Genomic DNA, 21379 nt, shown 5'->3' on the forward strand with positions numbered 1-21379 from the left:
CACCTGGAACTAACACAACATTGTTAATCAACTGTACTCCACTATAAAATAAAATAATTAAAAAAAAACACTAGTCCCATTTTGCTTTCTTTCCCAAAAAAGCTACTCTGTAGATAGCAAATGTCTTTTTGACTAAATTTAAAATTTTGAATTATTTTCCATAGATAGATTATTAGATATTTCACCCTAGGCCTTGGTGGGAAGCACTTTCCATATCTCATGTTTGACCCAATACTAGAAACAGAACAGCTCTTATACTGCTGTACATGGGAAGCGGCTCCTACAATGTATTCACTTTTGTATGTATTCCAGGAGCATGGTGGCAAGCTAAGTGGTCACCATCATCCAGAAAGAGAAAGAAAGAAAAGGAAGGGAGGGAGGGAGGGAGGAAGAAAGGGAAAGAGAGGGAGAAAGAAAGTGAGAGAGAGAGAGTGCAAGAGAGCAAGTAGGAAAGAAAGAAGGAGGGAGAGAGGGAGGGAAGGAAGGGAGGAAGGGAGGAAGGGAGGGAGGGAGGAAGGAAGGGAGAAAGGAAGGGAGGGAGGGAGGAAGGAAGGAAGCGGCCACCCTTCTAATTATCTCCCATCTCATTTTCCTAATTGCAGTTTATCTCAAAGTAAAATGAGAGGCATTTCTGTCTGCCTCCCCAGTGAATGAGAAGATCTGGGATGATCAGAGCGAGAGCACTTTAACTGAGGCTTTACTCTAGTGACCTACTTTGCAGCCTAACTGAGATTTGACTCCAAACTGCCTAAATTAGAACCATAAAGAAGGCTACCAAAAAACCAGAGGCTACAGAAATACTGTCATGCAACTACAGTTGTTTTGAGCATAAAAGAAAAGATGGACATTTTCCAAGCCAAAATTTACATTAGCATTATTTTCACAAGTAAGACATACTTAGAAAACACCTAGGCTATTCTTTGTTGTTCATAAGAAATCTAAAGAGTCTAAATCATTTCTACTTGTTTTATTTTAAAGCATCTAAAAGGTGGATACTAAATATTGGTATATGCTGACCACCAAAGGATAAAGATTTCTCATCATCTCTACCTTCTCTTTTTCTCCATCTCCATAAGTTCTATCCACTACCCCTCAGATGTGCACAGAAAGCTTCTAATGTCAAAAAACCTTTAGTGACTCAAATCTCATTCTCCCTGCCTTCTCTGATTTAAGTGATAAGCCCTCCACATCCTGAAGCTCTCTTCTCCCTGAACTCCACCTGGGTCACCTCCACCCTCTGTGATCCTGACTCAGTCTCCCTGACTGGCTTTCCTCCCTTATCTCATAGATATCATTAGGATGATGCCATCTTAATACTTGTTTCCAATTCTATTTGCTCATGTTACATTGAGAGAAACACATACTTGGCATGTATAAAACAAACTTACCACGTTTGATAAAGAACTACTTTGGGGAAGTTCCTCCTCTCAGCTTTCCTGTTTCTTTCCAAAGGCACCACTGTTCTTCCAATCACTGGGGCACAACATCTTGGCATAAGCTTTGACTCATTCAATCTAACCATATAAACACTGAGTACTCACTGTGTCTAAGGGGTTATACTCAGAGATACAGAGACTGTGGAGTAGAATAGTGTTTATACTTCTATTGAGTTTTAATCCAGTGGAGGTAACTATACAAGTACACCAATAACCATATTTTATGATTGAATAGAAATAGAATAAGAGAAATTTTAAAAGTGGACTCAGGTCTCAGACAAGGTAAAGAACTTGTTATCAAGAGAGGCTTCAAGAAGTGAATAGTTTTAAAAAAAAAAAAAAAGAAGTGAATAGTACTTGGGATAATCCTAAAAAGATGGGTAAACTTTAGATAAGCAAGATAGGGACAGAGAAGTTCTTCTAAGTAGAAGAAATAGCTTGAGAAAATATATTAAAGCAAGAAGTATAGCCAGTGTGGCTAAATTAGGGAAGATGGAAAAACACAGTTTTAGGTAAAGAGTATGTAACAGAGGAGTAGTAGAGTTAAAGAATGGAAATCGTGATAGTCCCCATTTTAAGGTATAGTTTAGGAAGGTCAGTCTACTATTGGTGTGTGGGATGGAGGAGGCATGGGAGGGAGGGAATGGTAGCAAGGAAAACCCAACTAGTTGGTTATTGCAACAGACTGGGCAACAAGGAAGGAGCAAGGGAAGGAAAAAACCTTAATGAGAATACTTACTTGACAACTGTTAGATTGAGTGTCAACTGAAAAAAGGGGGGATGGGGTAAGAAATCTATGATGACTTTAGATTTCTAAGTCAGGATTGTATAACAGGCTGAATGATCCTCCCGCTCCCCCACACGCAATCTCTGCATTCTAATCCCAGGAACCTGTGAATGTTACTTTACATGACAAAGGGGATTTTGGAGGTGTGATTAAACTGTGGATCTTGGGAAGATTATTCTGGATTACTCAAGTGGGTTTGATGTAATCACAACAGTCTTTTATTTTTAAGAGGGATACAAGAGGAGTTAGGACAGAAGAGAAGGCAATGTGATGACTCAGAAGCAGAGATTGGAGTGATGCACTCTGGAGTTGGAAGAAGAGGCCACAAGCCAAGGAATACAGGCAGCCATTAGAAGGTGATTCTCCCCTAGAGCCAAGAAACCAGGCTTGTTGACATTGACCTTAGCCTGGTGAAATTGATTTCAGACTCCTGATCTCCAGAACTGTAAGAGAAAACATTTGTGTTATTTGAAGCCACTAAGTTCATGGCAATTTGTTACAGCAGCAATAGTGAATTAATAGAGATAACTAGAAGAATGGGCCTGTCATCAACAGAATAAGGAAAGCTAGGAGAAGCAGTTAATTTAGGAAAAAGATATTTCACACTTGAACTCACAAACTTGGACTGATCAGCATGAAAATCAGACGAAGCATCTACTAGGCATATGAAAATGTGAAAATGATCTCAGGCAGCAGGTCAGAGCTGGTGAATATAGATTTAGAAACAATGGACATTGAAGCAGTAGTTGAAGGTATAGTGGTAAAAATGATAAAGAGAGATACAAAGAAAGAACGGGAAAGAATCAAGGAACAAAATACAAGAACTCCCACATTTAACAAGTGGCAATACAATGGAAAAGAGCCATTAAATATAATGTAGGGAAACTGAATAATGACACAGAGGGAAGCCTAAGAGGGAAGGCGTAATAAAAAAAGCAGATGGCAGAAAAGCACATATATTATGATCCAAGTTTTTAAAAAAGGAACAATCTGTACACACGTGTATATTTACATATATGATTATACTATCATGTGTTTATGTGCATAGTAAAAAGGTCTGGAAAGAGTCTAACCAAATTGTTAACAGTACTTAACTCTGAAGAGTGGGACATGGGAAGGTATGCAAGGGGGTGGACCGGGGTGGACCTCCTTTTTCTACTTTATACACTTTCATACCATAAGAATTTTTACCAAAGTAAGTACTGTTTTTGTAACTTTTAAAATTGTTCATTTTTTTAAAAGAAGGATAAGAAAAGCCAATGAAGATGGTACAGAAAGAGCAGCCAAGAAGAAAATCAGGACAGTGGTGCTTCACAGAAACTAGAGGAGGAGAGAATTTCAAGGAAAACTTAGTAAAGGCTGCCAAATGTTGCATACTGATTAGGGAAATTTAGAACTGTCAAGAGATCTCTCAACTGAGCCATCTGGAGATCACTGTTGATCTTTTTCAGGGGACAAAAGGTGCAAATCAAATTGCAATGGGTTAAACATGGATAGGAGGAATTCCACTTCCAGTAATGGAGGAGTACCTCCTTTCAGAGCCACCCTCCTATAGATAACAACTATAAAGTCTGACAGGGGGCAGGGCAGGAGGGCTGGCATGGAGGGGGCAGGAGGCCAGCATGCAGGAAGCAGAGGGAGGAATTTATCTAAAAACACTGGAGTGCAACCAAAAGCAGTGAGAAACTGTAGAGAGGTTGGAGTTGACTCTTTGCAGAAGGGAAAGGCATTGGGTAAGTTTCCCGTTTTTGAAATGCCAGAGGACATTGTGCGGGGGCAGGGACCAGAGGGCAAACCCCATTAGTGCCGTGTGGTGAGGTTAAAACTCGGGTAGAAACACACCGTCTTTCTGGCTTGAAGAACCAAAGGAAAAATCCCAGAGAGAGCCACAGTGGAGAGCCTTGGATTTGTAATTCTACACAAATCTCTGTTTAACTCATGAAATATGCATGTGCAAGGCCAAATCTAAGCAAGCTGAAAGACCTGAACAGAGATTTCAGCTGCTGCCCAACACAGGGAAGACAGAATTTGGAGCTTAAATTAAGTCAAGTTAACTGGTAAAACAACTACAACAAAAATCAATACTATTAACAGAAATATATCAGAATCCAGAGTCTCTATAAAGTATCACTGACAATGTTGGATATAATCCCTTTTCAAAGAGTACATTAAAATGTGACTAACAACTCAAAACAAAAGGCAATCAATGCACAACTCTGTGACTATACTACAAACCACTGAATTACACACCTTAAATGTATAAATAGTATACTATGGAATTATATCTCAATCAAGCTGTTAAAAAAATAACAACAACCTCAACAACAGGCAATCAATAGGGTCTAACTCTGAGATGACCCACATGGAATTAGCAGACAAGGTTTTTTTTTTTTTTTTTTTTTTTTTTTTTTTTTTTTTTTTTTTAATTACACTATACTAGGTATGCTTTATTTATTTATTAATGGCTGTGTTGGATCTTCGTTTCTGTGCGAGGGCTTTCTCCAGTTGTGGCAAGCGGGGGCCACTCTTCATCGCGGTGCGCGGGCCTCTCACTGTCGCGGCCTCTCTTGTTGCGGAGCACAGGCTCCAGACGCGCAGGCTCAGTAATCGTGGCTCACGGGCCTAGTTGCTCCGCGGCATGTGGGATCCTCCCAGACCAGGGCTCGAACCCGTGTCCCCTGCATTGGCAGGCGGATTCTCAACCACTGCGCCACCAGGGAAGCCCAGCAGACAAGGTTTTATAATCTTTTGTAATAACTAGGGCCAGTTATGTGAAAGAAAATACACATGTAATGAATAAACACATAAATCTTAGCAGGAAAACTGAAATGTTAATTAAAAGAACCAAATGGAAATTCTAGAGCTAAAAATATATATCTAAATTTTAAAATGCACCAATGCAGTAAAGAATTAACCTTGCCCAGAGAGGTCCAGCCTTTGCCCCTGGCTCTGGGAGATAATCTCGAAGCCCTTAGAATGCCCAGCCTAAGAGTCTTTGTTTACCTGAGGGTGTTGGCCATGCCAGAGAGTCCATGCTAACAGTATGATTTACAGTGGGGGCTTTCAGCTCAACCTCCAGAGGGGCAGGAAACTAAGATCACTCATGCACATGGTCAACCATATCTCTGTGACCAAGATCCAATAAAAACTTTGGAAAAGAAAGCTCAAGGGAGTCTCTGTGCATACTGTCACATATTGCTGCTTGGAGGAGTTAGCACCATACATGACACAACTGGAAGCTTTGTGCTTACAATTCTCCTGAACTCTAACCATGTGCCTCTTCCCTTGGCTGATTTTATTCTTCTTTCTCTAATTGCTTTAGGTGCAAGGTTAGGTTGTTTATTCGAGATGTTTCCTGTTTCTTGATGTAGGCTTGTATTGCTATAAACTTCCCTCTTAGAACTGCTTTTGCTGCATCCCATAGGTTTTGGGTCGTCATGTCTCCATTGTCATTTGTTTCTAGGTATTTTTTGATTTCCCCTTTGATTTCTTCAGTGATCACTTCGTTATTAAGTAGTGTATTGTGTAGCCTCCATGTGTTTGTATTTTTTACAGATCTTTTCCTGTAATTGATATCTAGTCTCATAGCGTTGTGGTCGGAAAAGATACTTGATACGATTTCAATTTTCTTAAATTTACCAAGGCTTGATTTGTGACCCAAGATATGATCTATCCTGGAGAATGTTCCATGAGCACTTGAGAAAAATGTGTATTCTGTTGTTTTTGGGTGGAATGTCCTATAAATATCAATTAAGTCCATCTTGTTTAATGTATCATTTAAAGCTTGCTTGTGTTTCCTTATTTATTTTCATTTTGGATGATCTGTCCATTGGTGAAAGTGGGGTGTTAAAGTCCCCTACTATGATTGTGTTACTGTCGATTTCCCCTTTTATGGCTGTTAGTATTTGCCTTATGTATTGAGGTGCTCCTATGTTGGGTGCATAAATATTTACAATTGTTATACCTTCTACTTGGATGGATCCCTTGATCATTATATAGAGTCCTTCTTTGTCTCTTGTAATAGTCTTTATTTTAAAGTCTATTTTGTCTGATATGAGAATTGCTACTCCAGCTTTCTTTTGATTTCCATTTGCATGGAATATCTTTTTCCATCCCCTCACTTTCAGTCTGTATGTGTCCCTAGGTCTGAAGTGGGTCTCTTGTAGACAGCATATATACGGGTCTTGTTCTTGTATCCATTCAGCCAGTCTGTGTCTTTTGGTGGGAGCATTTAATCCATTTACATTTAAGGTAATTATCGATATGTATGTTCCTATTCCCATTTTCTTAAATATTTTGTGTTTGTTATTGTAGGTGTTTTCCTTCTCTTGTGTTTCTTGCCTAGAGAAGTTCCTTTAGCATTTGTTGTAAAGCTGGTTTGGTGGTGCTGAACTCTCTCAGCTTTTGCTTGTCTGTAAAAGGTTTTAATATCTCCATCAAATCTGAATGAGATCCTTGCTGGGTAGAGTAATCTTGGTTGTAGGTTTTTCTCCTTCATCACTTTAAGTATATCCTGCCACTCCCTTCTGGCTTGCAGAGTTTCTGCTGAAAGATCAGCTGTCAACCTTATGGGGATTCCCTTGTGTGTTATTTGTTGTTTTTCCCTTGCTGCTTTTAATATGTTTTCTTTATATTTAATTTTTGATAGTTTGATTAATATGTGTCTTGGCGTGTTTCTCCTTGGATTTATCCTGTTATGGGACTCTCTGTGCTTTCAGGACATGATTAATTATTTCCTTTCCCATATTAGAGAAGTTTTCAACTACAATCTCTTCAAATATTTTCTCAGTCCCTTTCTTTTTCTCTTCTTCTTCTGGGACCCCTATAATTCGAATGTTGGTGCATTTAATGTTGTCCCAGAGGTCTCTGAGACTGTCCTCAGTTCTTTTCATTCTTTTTTCTTTATTCTGTTCTGCAGTAGTTATTTCCACTATTTTATCTTCCAGGTCACTTACCCGTTCTTCTGCCTCAGTTATTCTGCTATTGATCCCTTCTAGAGTATTTTTAATTTCATTTATTGTGTTTTTCATCGTTGCTTGGTTCCTCTTTAGTTCTTCTACGTCCTTGTTAAGTGTTTCTTGCATTTTGTCTATTCTATTTCCAAGATTTTGGATCATCTTTACTATCATTATTCTGAATTCTTTTTCAGGTAGACTGCCTATTTCCTCTTCATTTGTTAGGTCTGGTGTGTTTTGACCCTGCTCCTTCATCTGCTGTGTGTTTTTCTGTCTTCTCATTTTGCTTATCTTACTGTGTTTGGGGTCTCCTTTTCACAGGCTGCAGGCTCGTAGTTCCTGTTGTTTTTGGTATCTGTCCCCAGTGGCTAAGGTTGGTTCAGTGGGTTGTGTAGGCTTGCTGGTGGAGGGGACTAGTGCCTGTGTTCTGGTGGATGAGGCTGGATCTTGTCTTTCTGGTGGGCACGCCCACGTCTGGTGGTGTGTTTTGGGGTGTCTGTGGCCTTATTATGATTTTAGGCAGCCTCTCAGCTAATCGATGGGGCTGTGTTCCTGTCTTGCTAGTTGTTTGGCATAGGGTGTCCAGCACTGTAGCTTGCTGGTCGTTGAGTGAAGCTGGGTCTTGATGTTGAGATGGAGATCTCTGAGAGATTTTCGCTGTTTGGTATTACATGGAGCTGGGAGGTCTCTTGTGGACCAGTGTCCTGAAGTTGGCTCTCCCACCTCAGAGGCACAGCCCTGATGCCTGGCTGGAGCACCAAGAGCCTTTCATCCACATGGCTCAGAATAAAAGGGAGAAAAAATAGAAAGAGAGAAAGAAAGAGGATAAAATAAAATAAAATAAAATAAAATAAAGCTATTATAATAAAAAATAAGAAAAAAATTAAGAAAAAATTTATTAAGAAAATTTTTTTAATTTTTTAAAATAAATTTATTAACTTTTTATAATAAAAAATAAGAAAAAATTATTAAGAAAAAATTTATTAAGAAAAAAATTTTTAATTTTTTAAAATAAAAATTAAGAAAAAAATTATTAAGAAAAAATTTATTAAGAAAAAAAATTTTTTAAGTAAAAAAAAAAACCAAAACAACAGATGGACCAACCCCTAGGACAAATGGTGAAAGCAAAGCTATACAGACAAAATCTCACCCAGAAGCATACACATATACACTCACAAAAAAAGGAAAAGGGGAAAAATTAATATATCCTGCTCCCAAAGTCCACCTCCTGAATTTCGGATGATTCGTTGTCTATTCAGGTTTTCAACAGATGCAGGTACATCAAGTTGTTTGTGGAGCTTTAATCCGCTGCTTCTGAGGCTGCTGGGAGAAATTTCCCTTTCTCTTCTTTGTTTGTACAGCTCTCGGGGTTCAGCTTTGGATTTGGACCCACCTCTGGGTGTAGGTCGCCTGAGGGCGTGTGTTCTTCGCTCACACAGGACGGGGTAAAAGGAGCAGCTTCTTCGGGGGCTCTGGCTCACTCAGGCCGCGGGGAGGGAGGGGTATGGATGCGGGGCGAGCCTGCGGCGGCAGAGGCCAGCATGATGTTGCAGCAGCCTGAGGCGTGCCGTGCGTTCTCCCAGGGAAGTTGTCCCTGGATCACGGGAGCCTGGCAGTGGCAGGCTGCACAGGCTCCCGGGAGGGGCGGTGTGGAGAGTGACCTGTGCTCGCACACAGGCTTCTTGGTGGCAGCAGCAGCAGCCTTAGCATCTCATGCCCGTCTCTGGGGTCCGCACTGATAGCTGCGGCTCATGCCCGTCTCTGGAGCTTGTTTAGGCGGCGCTCTGAATCCCCTCTCCTTGCGCACCGCGAAACAAAGAGGCAAGAAAAGGTCTCTTGCCTCTTCGGCAGCTGCAGACTTTTTCCCAGACTCCCTCCCGGCTAGCTGTGGTGCGCTAACCCCTTCAGGTTGTGTTCATGCTGCCAACCCCAGTCCTCTCCCTGCGATCTGACCGAAGCCCGAGCCTCAGCTCCCAGCCCCCACCCGCCCCGCCGGGTGGGCAGACAAGCCTCTCGGGCTGGTGAGTGCTGCTTGGCGCCGATCCTCTGTGCGGGAATCTCTCCGCTTTGCCCTCTGCACCCCTGTAGCTGCGCTCTCCTCCGTGGCTCCGAAGCTTCCCCCCTCTGCCACCCGCATTCTCCGCCCATGAAGGGGCTTCCTAGTGTGTGGAAACCTTTCCTCCTTCACAGCTCCCTCCCACTGGCGCAGGTCCCGTCCCTATTCTTTTGTCTCTGTTATTTCTTTTTTCTTTTGCCCTACCCAAGTATGTGGGGAGTTTCTTGCCTTTTGGGAGGTCTGACGTCTTCTGCCAGCGTTCAGTGGGTATTCTGTAGGAGCAGTTCCACGTGTAGATGTATTTCTAATGTATCTGTGGGAAGGAAGGTGATCTCTGCGTCTTACTCTTCCGCCATCTTGCCCAGACCCCCCTTGGTTGATTTTAATCTGTATGCTTTCACTGTAATAAACCATAACCATGAGTATAACAATAACTTTCAGTGAATTCTGTGAGTCCTCCTAGTTACTGAACCTGAGGGTGACCCTTGTTTGCTGTTGATGTCAGAAGTGAGAGTAGTCTTGGGGAATCCCAAACTCTGCATCACTAGATAGGTTTAACAGAAGATTGGAGATGACAGAAGAGTTAGTGAACTTGAAGAAAGATTAACAGAAATTTTCAAATCTGAAGAATACAGAGATAAAAAATTAAAAACATGAACAGAGCCTCAGCAATATACAGGACAAAATCAAAAGGCCGAAAATAATTCAGAGACATAAATAGAGGAGAGAGGGAGTGAACAGAAAGAAGTATTTTTAAAATAATAGGTAAAAATTCCCTAAATTCAGGCAAAGATATATATGTGCTGATTCAAAAGCTCAAAGAACCATAGGAAGGAAAAAATACAAAGAAAGCCACATTTAGGCATATCATAAACTGCTGAAAACCGTATTTAGAAGAAATCTTGTGAACTGTCAAGAAAAAATTAGCATACACCATACAGATTATTAATTCCACTGACTTCTTATCAGAAATAATGGGGGCCGAAAGACTACTTTAAGCCACTGAAAGATAAAAAAAAAAAATCTACCAACCCAGAATTCTGTATCTAGCAAAAAATATCCTTCAAGAATGAGGTGAAATAAACACATTTTAAAGTAAACAAAATGAAGAGAATTCATCACTAGCAGACCTGCATTACAAGAAATGCTACATGAAGTTCTTTAGGCTGAAGGGAAATAATACCAGGTGGAAACTCATATCTTCAAGAGTGAATGCAATTACAAGAAATGATAAATAAGTGGATAAACAGAAAACATTATTTTTCCTCTTATTTAAAATGGTAATATAAAATAGAACAGCTAACATTGTACTGTGGAGTTTAAAAAGAATATAGGTGTAGTATAAATGTGACAACTACAGCATAAAGTACAGGGAGTGGGGAGTAAGTGGACCTACAAGGTCATAATGTACTTATATTTTACAGGAAGTGGTACAATGGTAGCTCAAAGTAAACCATGAAAAGTTAAGGATATATAATGCCATCCTTAGAGCAACCATTAAAAAATAATGCAAAGATAGAGCTAAAAAGCAAATAGACAAGTAAAAATAAAATCTACATGATTAAATTAACCCATAGACAGCAGGAAAGGAAGAACAGAGAACAAAATATAAATGGGACAAACAGAAAACCAACAGTAAAATAACAGACCTAAATCCAACAAAACCAATAATTACATTAACTGTTAAATGATGAAATGCTCTAATTAAAAGACCATAATTGTGAAAATCAATAAAGAAGCAATACCTAGCTAGATGTTATCTGCAGTTAACAAACTAAAGACACCGAGAAATAGAAAGTAAAGACAGAAAAAAAATGGAAAACACAAAAAGTAAGCATAAGAAGGTAGGAGTGGATATATTTGTATCAGATCAAGTAGTTCAAGAAAAAAAGACATGACCAATGATAAAAAGGGACATTTCATAATGATAAAAGGGCCAATCTGTCAGAAAGACAAAAACGATCATAAATGAATATTTGCCCAAAGAGAAAGCTTCAAAGTACATGAAGCCATGTTTCACAGAATTAAATGGAAAAACAGACAAGTCCACACTAACAGTTGTAGATTTTAACAACTTCCTTCTTAGCAACTGACAAAACATAAACAAAGAAATCAAAAAAGACAAAGATGATCTGAACAACACCATCAACTACCTAGACCTAAACAACATCTGTAGAGACACCTATTGCAATCCTACAAAGTATGTTCTCTGACTGCAATAGAACTAGAATTTGATAACAATAAAGTTTCTAGGAAAATCCCAAATGTTTTAAATTAAACAGCACTTCTAAACAACACAGGGGTTAAAGGGAAATCACAAACAATTTTAGAAAATATTTTAAACCCAATGAAGGTAAAAACATAATACATCAAAAATTATTAGATGCAGCTAAAGCAGTGTTTAGAGGAAATTTTATATTTTTTAATGCTTGTATTAGAAATTTTAAAAGTCCAAAATCAATGACCTAAGTTTCAACCTTGAGAGGCTAGAAAGAGGACCCAAAGAAAGCGGCAGGAAGAAAATGATAAAAATGAGACCAGAAAAATGAAATTAAAAAATAGATAAGCGGGCTTTCCTGGTGGCACAGTGGTTAAGAATCCACCTGCCAATGCAGGGGACACTGGTTCGAGCCCTGGTCTGGGAAGATCCCACATGCCATGGAGCAACTAAGCCCATGCACCACAACTACTGAGCCTGTGCTCTAGAGCCCGTGAGCCACAACTACTGAAGCCCACGTGCCTAGAGCCCGTGCTCTGCAACAAGAGAAGCCACCGTCAATTAAGACACAACGCAGCCAAAAAATAAAATAAATAAATTAAAAAAAAAAAGACAAGCAATAGAAAAAACTTAACAAAAGCAAAAGTTGGTTCTTTAAAAAGATCAAGAAAATTGATAAATCTCTAGCTAGAATGATCCAGAAAAGGGGGAGGGAGTTAGTATAGGTACAAAACACAAACTACCAATAACAGAAATTAAAGAGGACATATCACTATATATCTTACAAGCATTAAAAGGAAAATAAGCAAGTATTATAAACAACTTTATGCCAATAAATTCAACAATTTAGATGAAATGAACGAAGTCTTTGGAAAATAAATGCAACTAATCAAAATGATAGATTTCTGACACAAAATGATAGAGAAAATATGAATTGTCCAATATGCACAGCCTTCTACACTCCAGGTTTCAAGCCCTCCAACCTATCCTATGTGCCACTGCTTGACTTGTCTTCCTTAAATATCTAGTCAATGTTCTCACTTCTACATTTCAAAACCTTCAGGAGTTCCTGTTCACTAACAATTCCTTGCCTAGTTTTCATAATAATCTTCTACCATCCTCTAGCACATTCCTGAAGGCTAATCATGCCATTATCCCTCAGATATGCCAACCTATTGCATCAAATTCTTCTTTCACATACCCCTTGCCATCAATGCCATCCCATTTCTGGCCAAATCTCAGCTATTCTTCAAGGTCCACCTGGGCGTCATCTCCTCCAAGAAGCTTTCCAGACTATTCCCAGCCCTCAAGGCTTCCCTTCTGGGAATTTCATGGCAACACAACATCATTAACACTGTTGTCCTGTGTATTAATCTTATTTTCCCAACTAAATTATAAGCTCTTTGAGGGCAAGGATTTTTTTTCAAACTTCTCTATCACGTAAGGCAATTATTCCAGGATTCAGCACATAGTAATGATTCAATAAATACTTGAAATCTGTTGAATGAATATATCATACCAAGAACTTATTTCTATGGTTTCTATCAGGCTCTCTAGATTCTCATTCTGATCTCAATACCATCTTTAGCATCATCTCCAGGGATTTGCCAGACTTTTTCTAACAACCATATTCACGAAACATATGGTTACAATAAGCGGAGGTAGAGGGGAGGGAGAAGTAGTGCTAAAAATTATATAAAGAGAAATAGGGTTTTGTAGGTCACAAAAGAAAAGGGGACTGACTTTTACAATGCATTGCCACTAATATCTGCTAAGCATACACTAATATGAATAAGGTCACCGTCTCCTTGTCCTGTCCCCACCCTGAGTCCCTGTGGACATAACAAACCATGGGCTCCAGGCACACGGATGAGTTCCGCTTATACTTCTGAACACATCTGTTCCTTTCATTCATTATGTACCAACATCTGTTTGGGTACCAAGAAAAGATAACAATATCTTCTAAAAAGTAGCCAGTTACTAATACTTACCGCCTCTTACCACTCCATATAAATTCCCCCAAATCTATAAATATCTTAACTGTAACCAAGTACTATCAAAACATAGACTGCAAATCTATCTTATTTAAATTTTTCAAAAAATAATTTTACATTTACACTATAACTATCAACATCATTTGTGAATACACATACATTGAGGGGAAAAAATACATTTCCTTTGGGGTTAAAGTCACCAAGTAAAGAACTCCCTCTACACTAAAATCCTCTCAAATTCCCTTCCATTGATGACTTCCTAGAAAGCTTCCCTTTCATTTAAACCAAACATAGCTTTGTCTCTTCATTTCATCCCCCTTCTCTCTAATTAGATAAATCTGGTCGCTCTTCTCTCTAGACAGATTAAAAGGTTGGGGTGTTTTGTTTTTCCAGTATTTCAGAGTTCTAATCCTCAGAGCACTGTGATGACAGAAAGGATCCTGTGATTTAGAGCAGGCAGGCTCCAAGAAAATATATCTGAAGGAAATATAAAACACACACAATGAGGAGATTCTTTTGAATATAAACACACAGATTCCTGTAAAAGATAGTGGGTTACTCCAGCTATTTCCAGCCCTTGGCCCTGACCCGGGGTCCCGCAAGCAATCCTGTCCTTACCCAGATTGGAGGACGCTCGCCCCTCTGCCGCCCGGTCCTTGAGATCCTCAGCGATGCCCAGCTGCTGCTCATGGTACTGTTTAGCCCTCTCCAAATCCTGCATGCACCTGGCAGCATGGCCCAGGCCAGCATAGGCCCGCATCTCAATGGCCTTCTCCATCAACTCCTGAGCCAGCTCCAGCACGTAGTTGTGGTAAGACATGGCCTTGTCAAAGTTCCTCCTGTAGTGGTAGGCACTGCCCAGATTGCTGTAGGCACGGGCCTCTTCTCGCTTGTTGCCCAGGTCCTTGGCTATCTTCAGATGCTGCTCATGGCACTGCACAGCATTCTCAAAATCACCCATGGCAATATACACAGCTCCCATGTTGCCGAGTTCTCGGGCTTCAGAAAGCTCATCTTTGGATTGCTTGGCTAGAAGAACACACTGTTTGTGACTGGCCAGTGCATTGGGGTAGTCTCCAATGGCTGTGTACACGTGGCCCAGACTGCTCAGGGCTGATGAAGCTGCCTGGAGAGAAAAGATAAGGCAGAGAAAAGAAAGCACATCAGAAAATGGCTTTGGTTTGTTTCAGCAGATAAAATGTTAGAGAGTTTGCCCATAACCATCCAATCCTATTTCTAATGGTGTTTCTACCAGTGGTCCTCAGACCTATGCAGAACTGAAAAAGCGCACAACCAAACAGCAAGTTCCTAATAAAAGACAATGGCAATTTAATCAGTAACATTCAACACCGAATCTCATAGAAACAGGTTGTGTGCCATATAACCTTCATCTTAGTTTAAAGAGTTGACATTTCTAATATTGTGCTATTATATCTCTGTTAATAGCTATTAACCTCTGCAGTATAAGAAAATGTTGAAGAAAATCAAAATTAATTATTACATGTAATATAGCATAGGAAATTCATAGGAGAAATCCATGCTAGGCTCTTTGCACCCTGGGCATTTCTCAATTCTTGTCTTCTCCCAAAGCAAATGGATACATTAACGGCAAGGGAGATTTTTAGATTGATGATTGATAATTTTGTGACCCAGGACCCACTGGAGGGTCCTGTTCTCTTATCTTTGTTACCTCAATGTGACTTCATCAGTACTGGTTACTGTGGAGGGCTTAGATTAGATGAGCCCCAGAGGAAAATAACAGGGGAGTTACAACTACATTTCTGAATGGGGTAGTCCCCACGGGGCCTCACCACCCCTTTTTAGGCTCACATTGCTCTTCGAGCTTTGCTTTTCTTGCCTAGAGGCTCTCTCTTCTGACCCCAGCCTCTGTGCAGAAAGATGCTATCTTCCTAGTCCCCTCACACTGCTTGCCACTCAAGTAGTTCTTGTCTAAAGAAAAGAACATGAGCCCTTTTTGTCTTAAAGGTTTTAATGAAAATGACTCTATATTGGCATAGTGAACCAAAGGGAAACAAAAATAACAAAGGAGATGTTACACAGGTTCTAGAATCTTACCAAGTGCAGATAGTCTTAGATTCTCGTCTTTACTCTCTAACTCCTTTGCAGAGACATAAAAGGGAGTTACATCGAGGTCTCCTGCGCTTCTTTTCATTCAACAACTTGCCTATCCTTCCCTTCCTTCACACCGTGCCTACAGCTAGAGCCATGTAGCCCCCTTTCTTCATGATGCTCCCTCTTCGTACCATGAATATGTGATCCTGGCAGAACAAAGGGTAAACTCTGTCACAAGTAGGCAAGTGATCTTCACCAGGGCCTCCAGGCTAGGGAATAACAACAAGGGAAGGCCGTCCCACCTGGAGTAAGGGTATTTCTTTATCAGATGTGTTCTATGTGCACTTCAGAACATTTTTATTAATATTTCATAGTTTTGAGTGATTTGCTACCCTATTTCTTTGCCTGCAAAATAGCAGTTTTGATCAAAATGACTGAGACTGACCATCTTTACAATGCTTGCAAATTGTGTATCTGCAAAAGGTTCCATGTAGTTTTAAGTTGCTTTTATCATTTCACAGATGTTCCAACAAAAAGCTTGAGGAAAATAGAGAGGAAATAAACACTTGGAAATGTACTTCTGGGTTTTTGTTTTTTTTTTTCTGAGTGGTGGAGAGCAGAAACAATTCCATGAAAATCACAATCCTGTAGCAATGTGATTCTGGCAGACGCAGCAATGATGTCACCCAAGAGCATGCCACTTGGATGTGTACTGGCCTCAGGTTCCTACTTCGGGAACCTCTTCAGGATCAGGGGTTAAGACTTCTTGTTGGCACAGTGCACATAGGCCTTTCTACTCCTCACAACTCCCCTCCCCACACCCGACAATCTCCTTTCCTCCTTTGCTGCAGGACGGGGGGACTCAGTCTCTTTCCTTTCCTTCTGTAATTGGCCCTCCCCTCCTTACTCTCTGAGGTCCTTCTGTGCCCAAGCCAGGCTAGAGAGCAGGACACAGTCCACAAACCCTCCCACCTGCAAATCTTTGTTGCCCTCAAAGTAGAACACATGGCTCTTTCACTATGGACCTAGTGTGACTTAGAATCAGACACCCTTGGTTCAAAACTGCACTGCTGTTTACTAGCCCTGGGACCTTCAGAAACTTAACTTCTCTGAGCCTTGGTTTTCCAGACAGACGTTTCTAGGTCCCAGGAACCGTTTTCAAACTTAGCCATGAGCCTCTGTCAAATGTGTAAACCATAAATAATTCACTAGATAATTCCAAACAGTAGATCTGGTTGGAGGCAATGAGCCCTTGAACACTGCAGGGAATAGATTAATAAGGCCTGGGGAAGGCACAGCACCCCAGGCATCACTGTTCTTAGAAACTTGTGGTATGTGGCAACTCCAAATGACAGCCCAAGGATCTGCTGCTTCTGGTTCTTCATTTCTGTAAACGCCAGGGAGACATAGGAGCTCATTTGCTGAAGCTCTCCCAAACATAAGGAAAGGAGTATTGGGGCATTTCCCCTCTAGGGCTGTGAGGAAAGAGGGAAGGACTACTGCATTAGCTCTTCCCTGGCACCTTCCAGTTACAGGCAGCGCTATCAGGCTGGGACTCTTCATGCAGGTGTCCTGGAAACCAGCAACTCTAGAAAGGTCAATATAGTTTATGAAGCACATATCATAGCCTCTGAAACTAGAAAGGCAGCTTGATGTAGTATAAGAATGGAATAGAATTTAGAGTCAGAGGCCCTGGCTGTGTAACCCTGATAAGTCATTTCACTTCTTCACCTGTATTTTCTTTATATGTAAACCGTTCTGATAATGACAGCGTATGTACTTTCCAAGGTTAGGATGGGATCATATGAAGCAGTGCAAGTGAGTGTCCTGAGTAAACTGTAAAGTTCTCTGTAAATGCATCACTAAGGTGCGGATGGATGTTTTATGACTGCAGGCCGGCTGGGCTGAGCTCTGTTACCAAGCAGAAGCTAGTAACAGCACCAAAAACATCAGTCATTACAACCAAACATCTATATTCCTATCAGTTGCCACAGGAAATGAAGTCCAGTGTTTTACAGCTGCTGGGCAAATAACATGTGATGATATTTATCAGCTAAGTGAATTACAAATTAATCACTTGTCTTTGTTCCTGTTCCTGTGGAATAAGCTTAGATCTGAAACATGGTTTCAGGCTGTTAAGGAGAATCTGAAGACCCACTATCTACAGGGAAACACAGGCCCCACCTCAAGCAGATGCTGCACTTGCCACTAAGGTTCACACTGCCTTTGTATATTAATCTCTTTGAGATTTTTGTGCTAGAATAGCAGCAGCTGCTTCCCACAGTGGAAACATTTTGGAACATCTGTATTTGAATACCAAAATGAACACAAACAGTTATGCTAACAAACTCTCTGGTTGGAATAAGACAATACTTTTCTCTTTTTACAAGATATAAATTACTCATGTTCTTGCCAAAGCATGATTTCCAGCTGCAGACTTAGCACACAGGAGTCATTACCCCTTGCTCTGTGACCCAAATATTTGCAGAAGAACTGCACCTGACGAGTCAGTTTCGTGGGACATGGAGCTAGAGAAGGAAATTTGCTCATATTTTTTCAAACCACCTTTAAGGACTTTCAGTTTGAGACATGAAATAGAGGAAGTTTAAATTACCCAAAAAACCACACTGATGATACTACCATTAAACCTTATTTTGCAGAATTAAACGTGTTCCTCACAACTAGCATGTTTTTCCCTTTATTGTATGTATTTTCATAAGGGTTATATTTTGTGGGATGATTAAATGCACATATAGAGAATATCTGATATAACTGCTGATTGACTAATTGCATGTAGTTTTAAGAAAAGGGGAAATGCACCCACAGCTAGTACCAGAAATACAGTTTTTCATCTTCACTGTCCAAATCCACATGCACCTTGTATTCCTTGCCAGTTCAGTGCCCACAAACCCAAGGTACTGGGTTAACCACCTGCAACCCAAGAGGCAGAGGGATGTAGAAGAATAGGGGCAGACTCTGGAATCAGGCATGCATGGGTTCAAAGGACAAACTGTGTGATACTACACAAGTTATGCAACATCTCTGAGCCTCAGTTTCCTCATCTGTAAATGGGAATATTAATATCTCACAGTGCTCTGATGAGTACTACATAAGATAGAACTTGTAAAGAGCCCATTTCAAGGCTCACATTAGATGCTCAAAAATTTTAGACTTTCATTGCTCTTCCTACCCTAACTTAGCTTTATTCCTTTCAAAGATGTGGTAGAAGATGACCAGAAAATAGAACATGATGTTATTACACCACAACTAAAAAAACAACACAAGAAGCGTGCCCCACTGATGGCAGGAAGGGTCATTATTTTCATACGCTAAAGCATATTACTCGTATTACTCTTCTGCAAGTGTAGACATAAGAAAATTCACCCTTTACTCCGGGGCATTTTGGAATCATTGGTATATCCAACACATAATGTTGGTAAAAGCACTTTAAGTGGTCAAAGCTTACACGGATATTAGAGTGTTTTGGGGTCTGTTGGTTGGTTCATTTGTTCATTCATTCATGTACTCAAGAAAATTCTCTAGACACAAACAGAGTCAACTAATTTTTGACAAAGGAACAAAGGTAATTATGGAGAAAGGACAGCCTTTTCAAAAAATGGTGCTGGACATATATATGGAATCTAAGGAAAAAAAAAAAGGCCATGAAGAACCTAGTGGCAAGACGGGAATAAAGACACAGACCTACTAGAGAATGGACTTGAGGATATAGGGAGAGGGAGGGGTGAGATGTGACAGGGTGAGAGAGTGTCATGGACATATATACACTACCAAATGTAAAATAGATAGCTAGTGGGAAGCAGCCGCATAGCACAGGGAGATCAGCTCGGTGCTTTGTGACCACCTAGAGGGTGGGATAGGGAGGGTGGGAGGGAGGGAGATGCAAGAGGGAAGAGATATGGGAACATATGTATATGTATAACTGATTCACTTTGTTATAAAGCAGAAACTAACACACCATTGTAAAGCAATTATACTTCAATAAAGATGTTTTAAAAAAAAATGGTGCTGGAACAACTGGACATCCACATGCAAAGAAAGTGAATCTAGACACAGACTTTACACTTTTCATACAAATTGACTCAAAATGGATCATAGACCTAAATGTAAAATGCAAAACTATAAAACTCCTAGAAGATAAGAGAAATTCTAGGGGACCTAGGGTTTGGAAATGAATTTTTAGATAAAACACCAAAGGCACGACCCATGAAAGAAAAAATTGCTAAGTTGAACTTCATTAAAATTAAAAACTGTGCTCTGCAAGAGATACCATGAAGAGAATGAAAAGACAAGCTACAGACTGGGAGAAGATATTTGCAAAATACGTATCTGACAAAGGACTTGTATCCAAAATATACAAAAACAAAAAACAAAAAAACTTAAAACTCAACAAGAAAACAACCCAATTTTAAAATGGACAAAAGACCTGAACAGATACCTCACCAAAGAAGATACAGTTTTCCCCCAGCATCTGTGAGGGATTGGTTCCAGGAACCCCCACAGATACCAAAATCTGTGAATGCTCAAGTCCCTTATGTAAAATGGCATGGTATCTGCATATAACCTATGCACATCATCCCACATTCTTTAAATCATCTCTAGATGACTTATAATGCCTAATGCAATGTAAATACAATGTGAATAGTTGCTGGTACATGGCAAATTCAAGTTTTGCTTTTTGGAACCTTCTGGAATTTTTTCAAATATTTTTGATATGTGGTTTGTTGAATCTGTGGATGCAGAACCTATAAATATGGAGGGCCAACTGTATATAGGTGGCAAAGAAGCATATGAAAAGATGTTCCACATCATATGTCATCAGGGAATTGCAAGTTAAAACAACAATGAGATACCACTACACATCTATCAGAATGGTGGAAATCCAAGACAACTGACAATATCAAATCCTGGTGAAGATGTGGAGCAATAGGAACTCTCATTCATTGCTAATGGGAATGCAAAATGGGACAGCCACTTTGGAAGATGGTTGGGTAGTTTCCTACAAACATACTCATAGCATATGATCCAGCAATCATGCTCCTACGTATTTACCTTAATGAAATGAACACTTAACGTCCACACAAAAACCTGCACGTGAATGTTTGTAACACCTTTATTCATAATTGTTAAAAACTGGAAGCAACCAAGATGTCTTTCAATAGGTGAACGAATAAATAAAATTTGATACATCCTTACAATAGAATATTATTCAGCACTAAAAGGAAATGATCTACCAAGGCACAAAGAGATATGAAGGAAACTTTAAATGTATATTCTTTAATGAAAGAATCCAGTCTTAAAAGACTACACACTGTATGATCTCAACTACATGACACTCTGGAGAAGGCAAAACTATAGAGAAAGCAAAAAGATCAGTGGTTTCAGCAGGAGAAAATGACAGATCACAGGGGATTTTTAGGGCAGTGAAACTATTCTGCATGACACTATAATCATGGATACAGGGCATCATACATTTGTCAAAACCCATAGGCTGTACAACACGAATAGTGAACCCTAGTGTAAACTATGAACTTTAGTTAACAATATTATATCAATATTGGTTTGTCAATTGTAACAAATGTACCACACTGACACAAGATGTTACCAAGAGGGGAAACTGAATGGGGAAGAGAAAGGGAATGTGGGAACTCTCTGTACTAGCTGCTCAATTTTCTGTAAATCTAAAACTGCTCTAAAAATGACGTCTATTAGTTAAAAATTAATAAATAAATTGGAGTTTTCCTCGTTGGGGGAGTGGGTAATTCTAGGAAATGGAAACAGCACAAGCAAAGGCATGAAGTATGACAGAGTGTGTAATGATTAGAGACCAAGAAGCTGGTTA

General features: G+C 39.9%; 1 protein-coding gene across 3 annotated transcripts in view; it reads right to left on the bottom strand.

Moving 5' to 3' along the window:
* Positions 1 to 21379, bottom strand: part of TTC28 (tetratricopeptide repeat domain 28) — a 593579-nt gene that overhangs the window by 155285 nt on the left and 416915 nt on the right. For all 3 annotated transcript variants that reach the window (XM_057526055.1, XM_057526054.1, XM_057526056.1), the window contains one exon: positions 14065 to 14572. In XM_057526055.1, the coding sequence (XP_057382038.1) occupies positions 14065 to 14572 (508 nt within the window). The remainder of the gene's footprint in view (positions 1 to 14064; positions 14573 to 21379) is intronic.

Source organism: Balaenoptera acutorostrata, chromosome 13 (genome assembly GCF_949987535.1).
Source record: "Balaenoptera acutorostrata chromosome 13, mBalAcu1.1, whole genome shotgun sequence".
NCBI classification, from domain to species: domain Eukaryota; kingdom Metazoa; phylum Chordata; class Mammalia; order Artiodactyla; family Balaenopteridae; genus Balaenoptera; species Balaenoptera acutorostrata.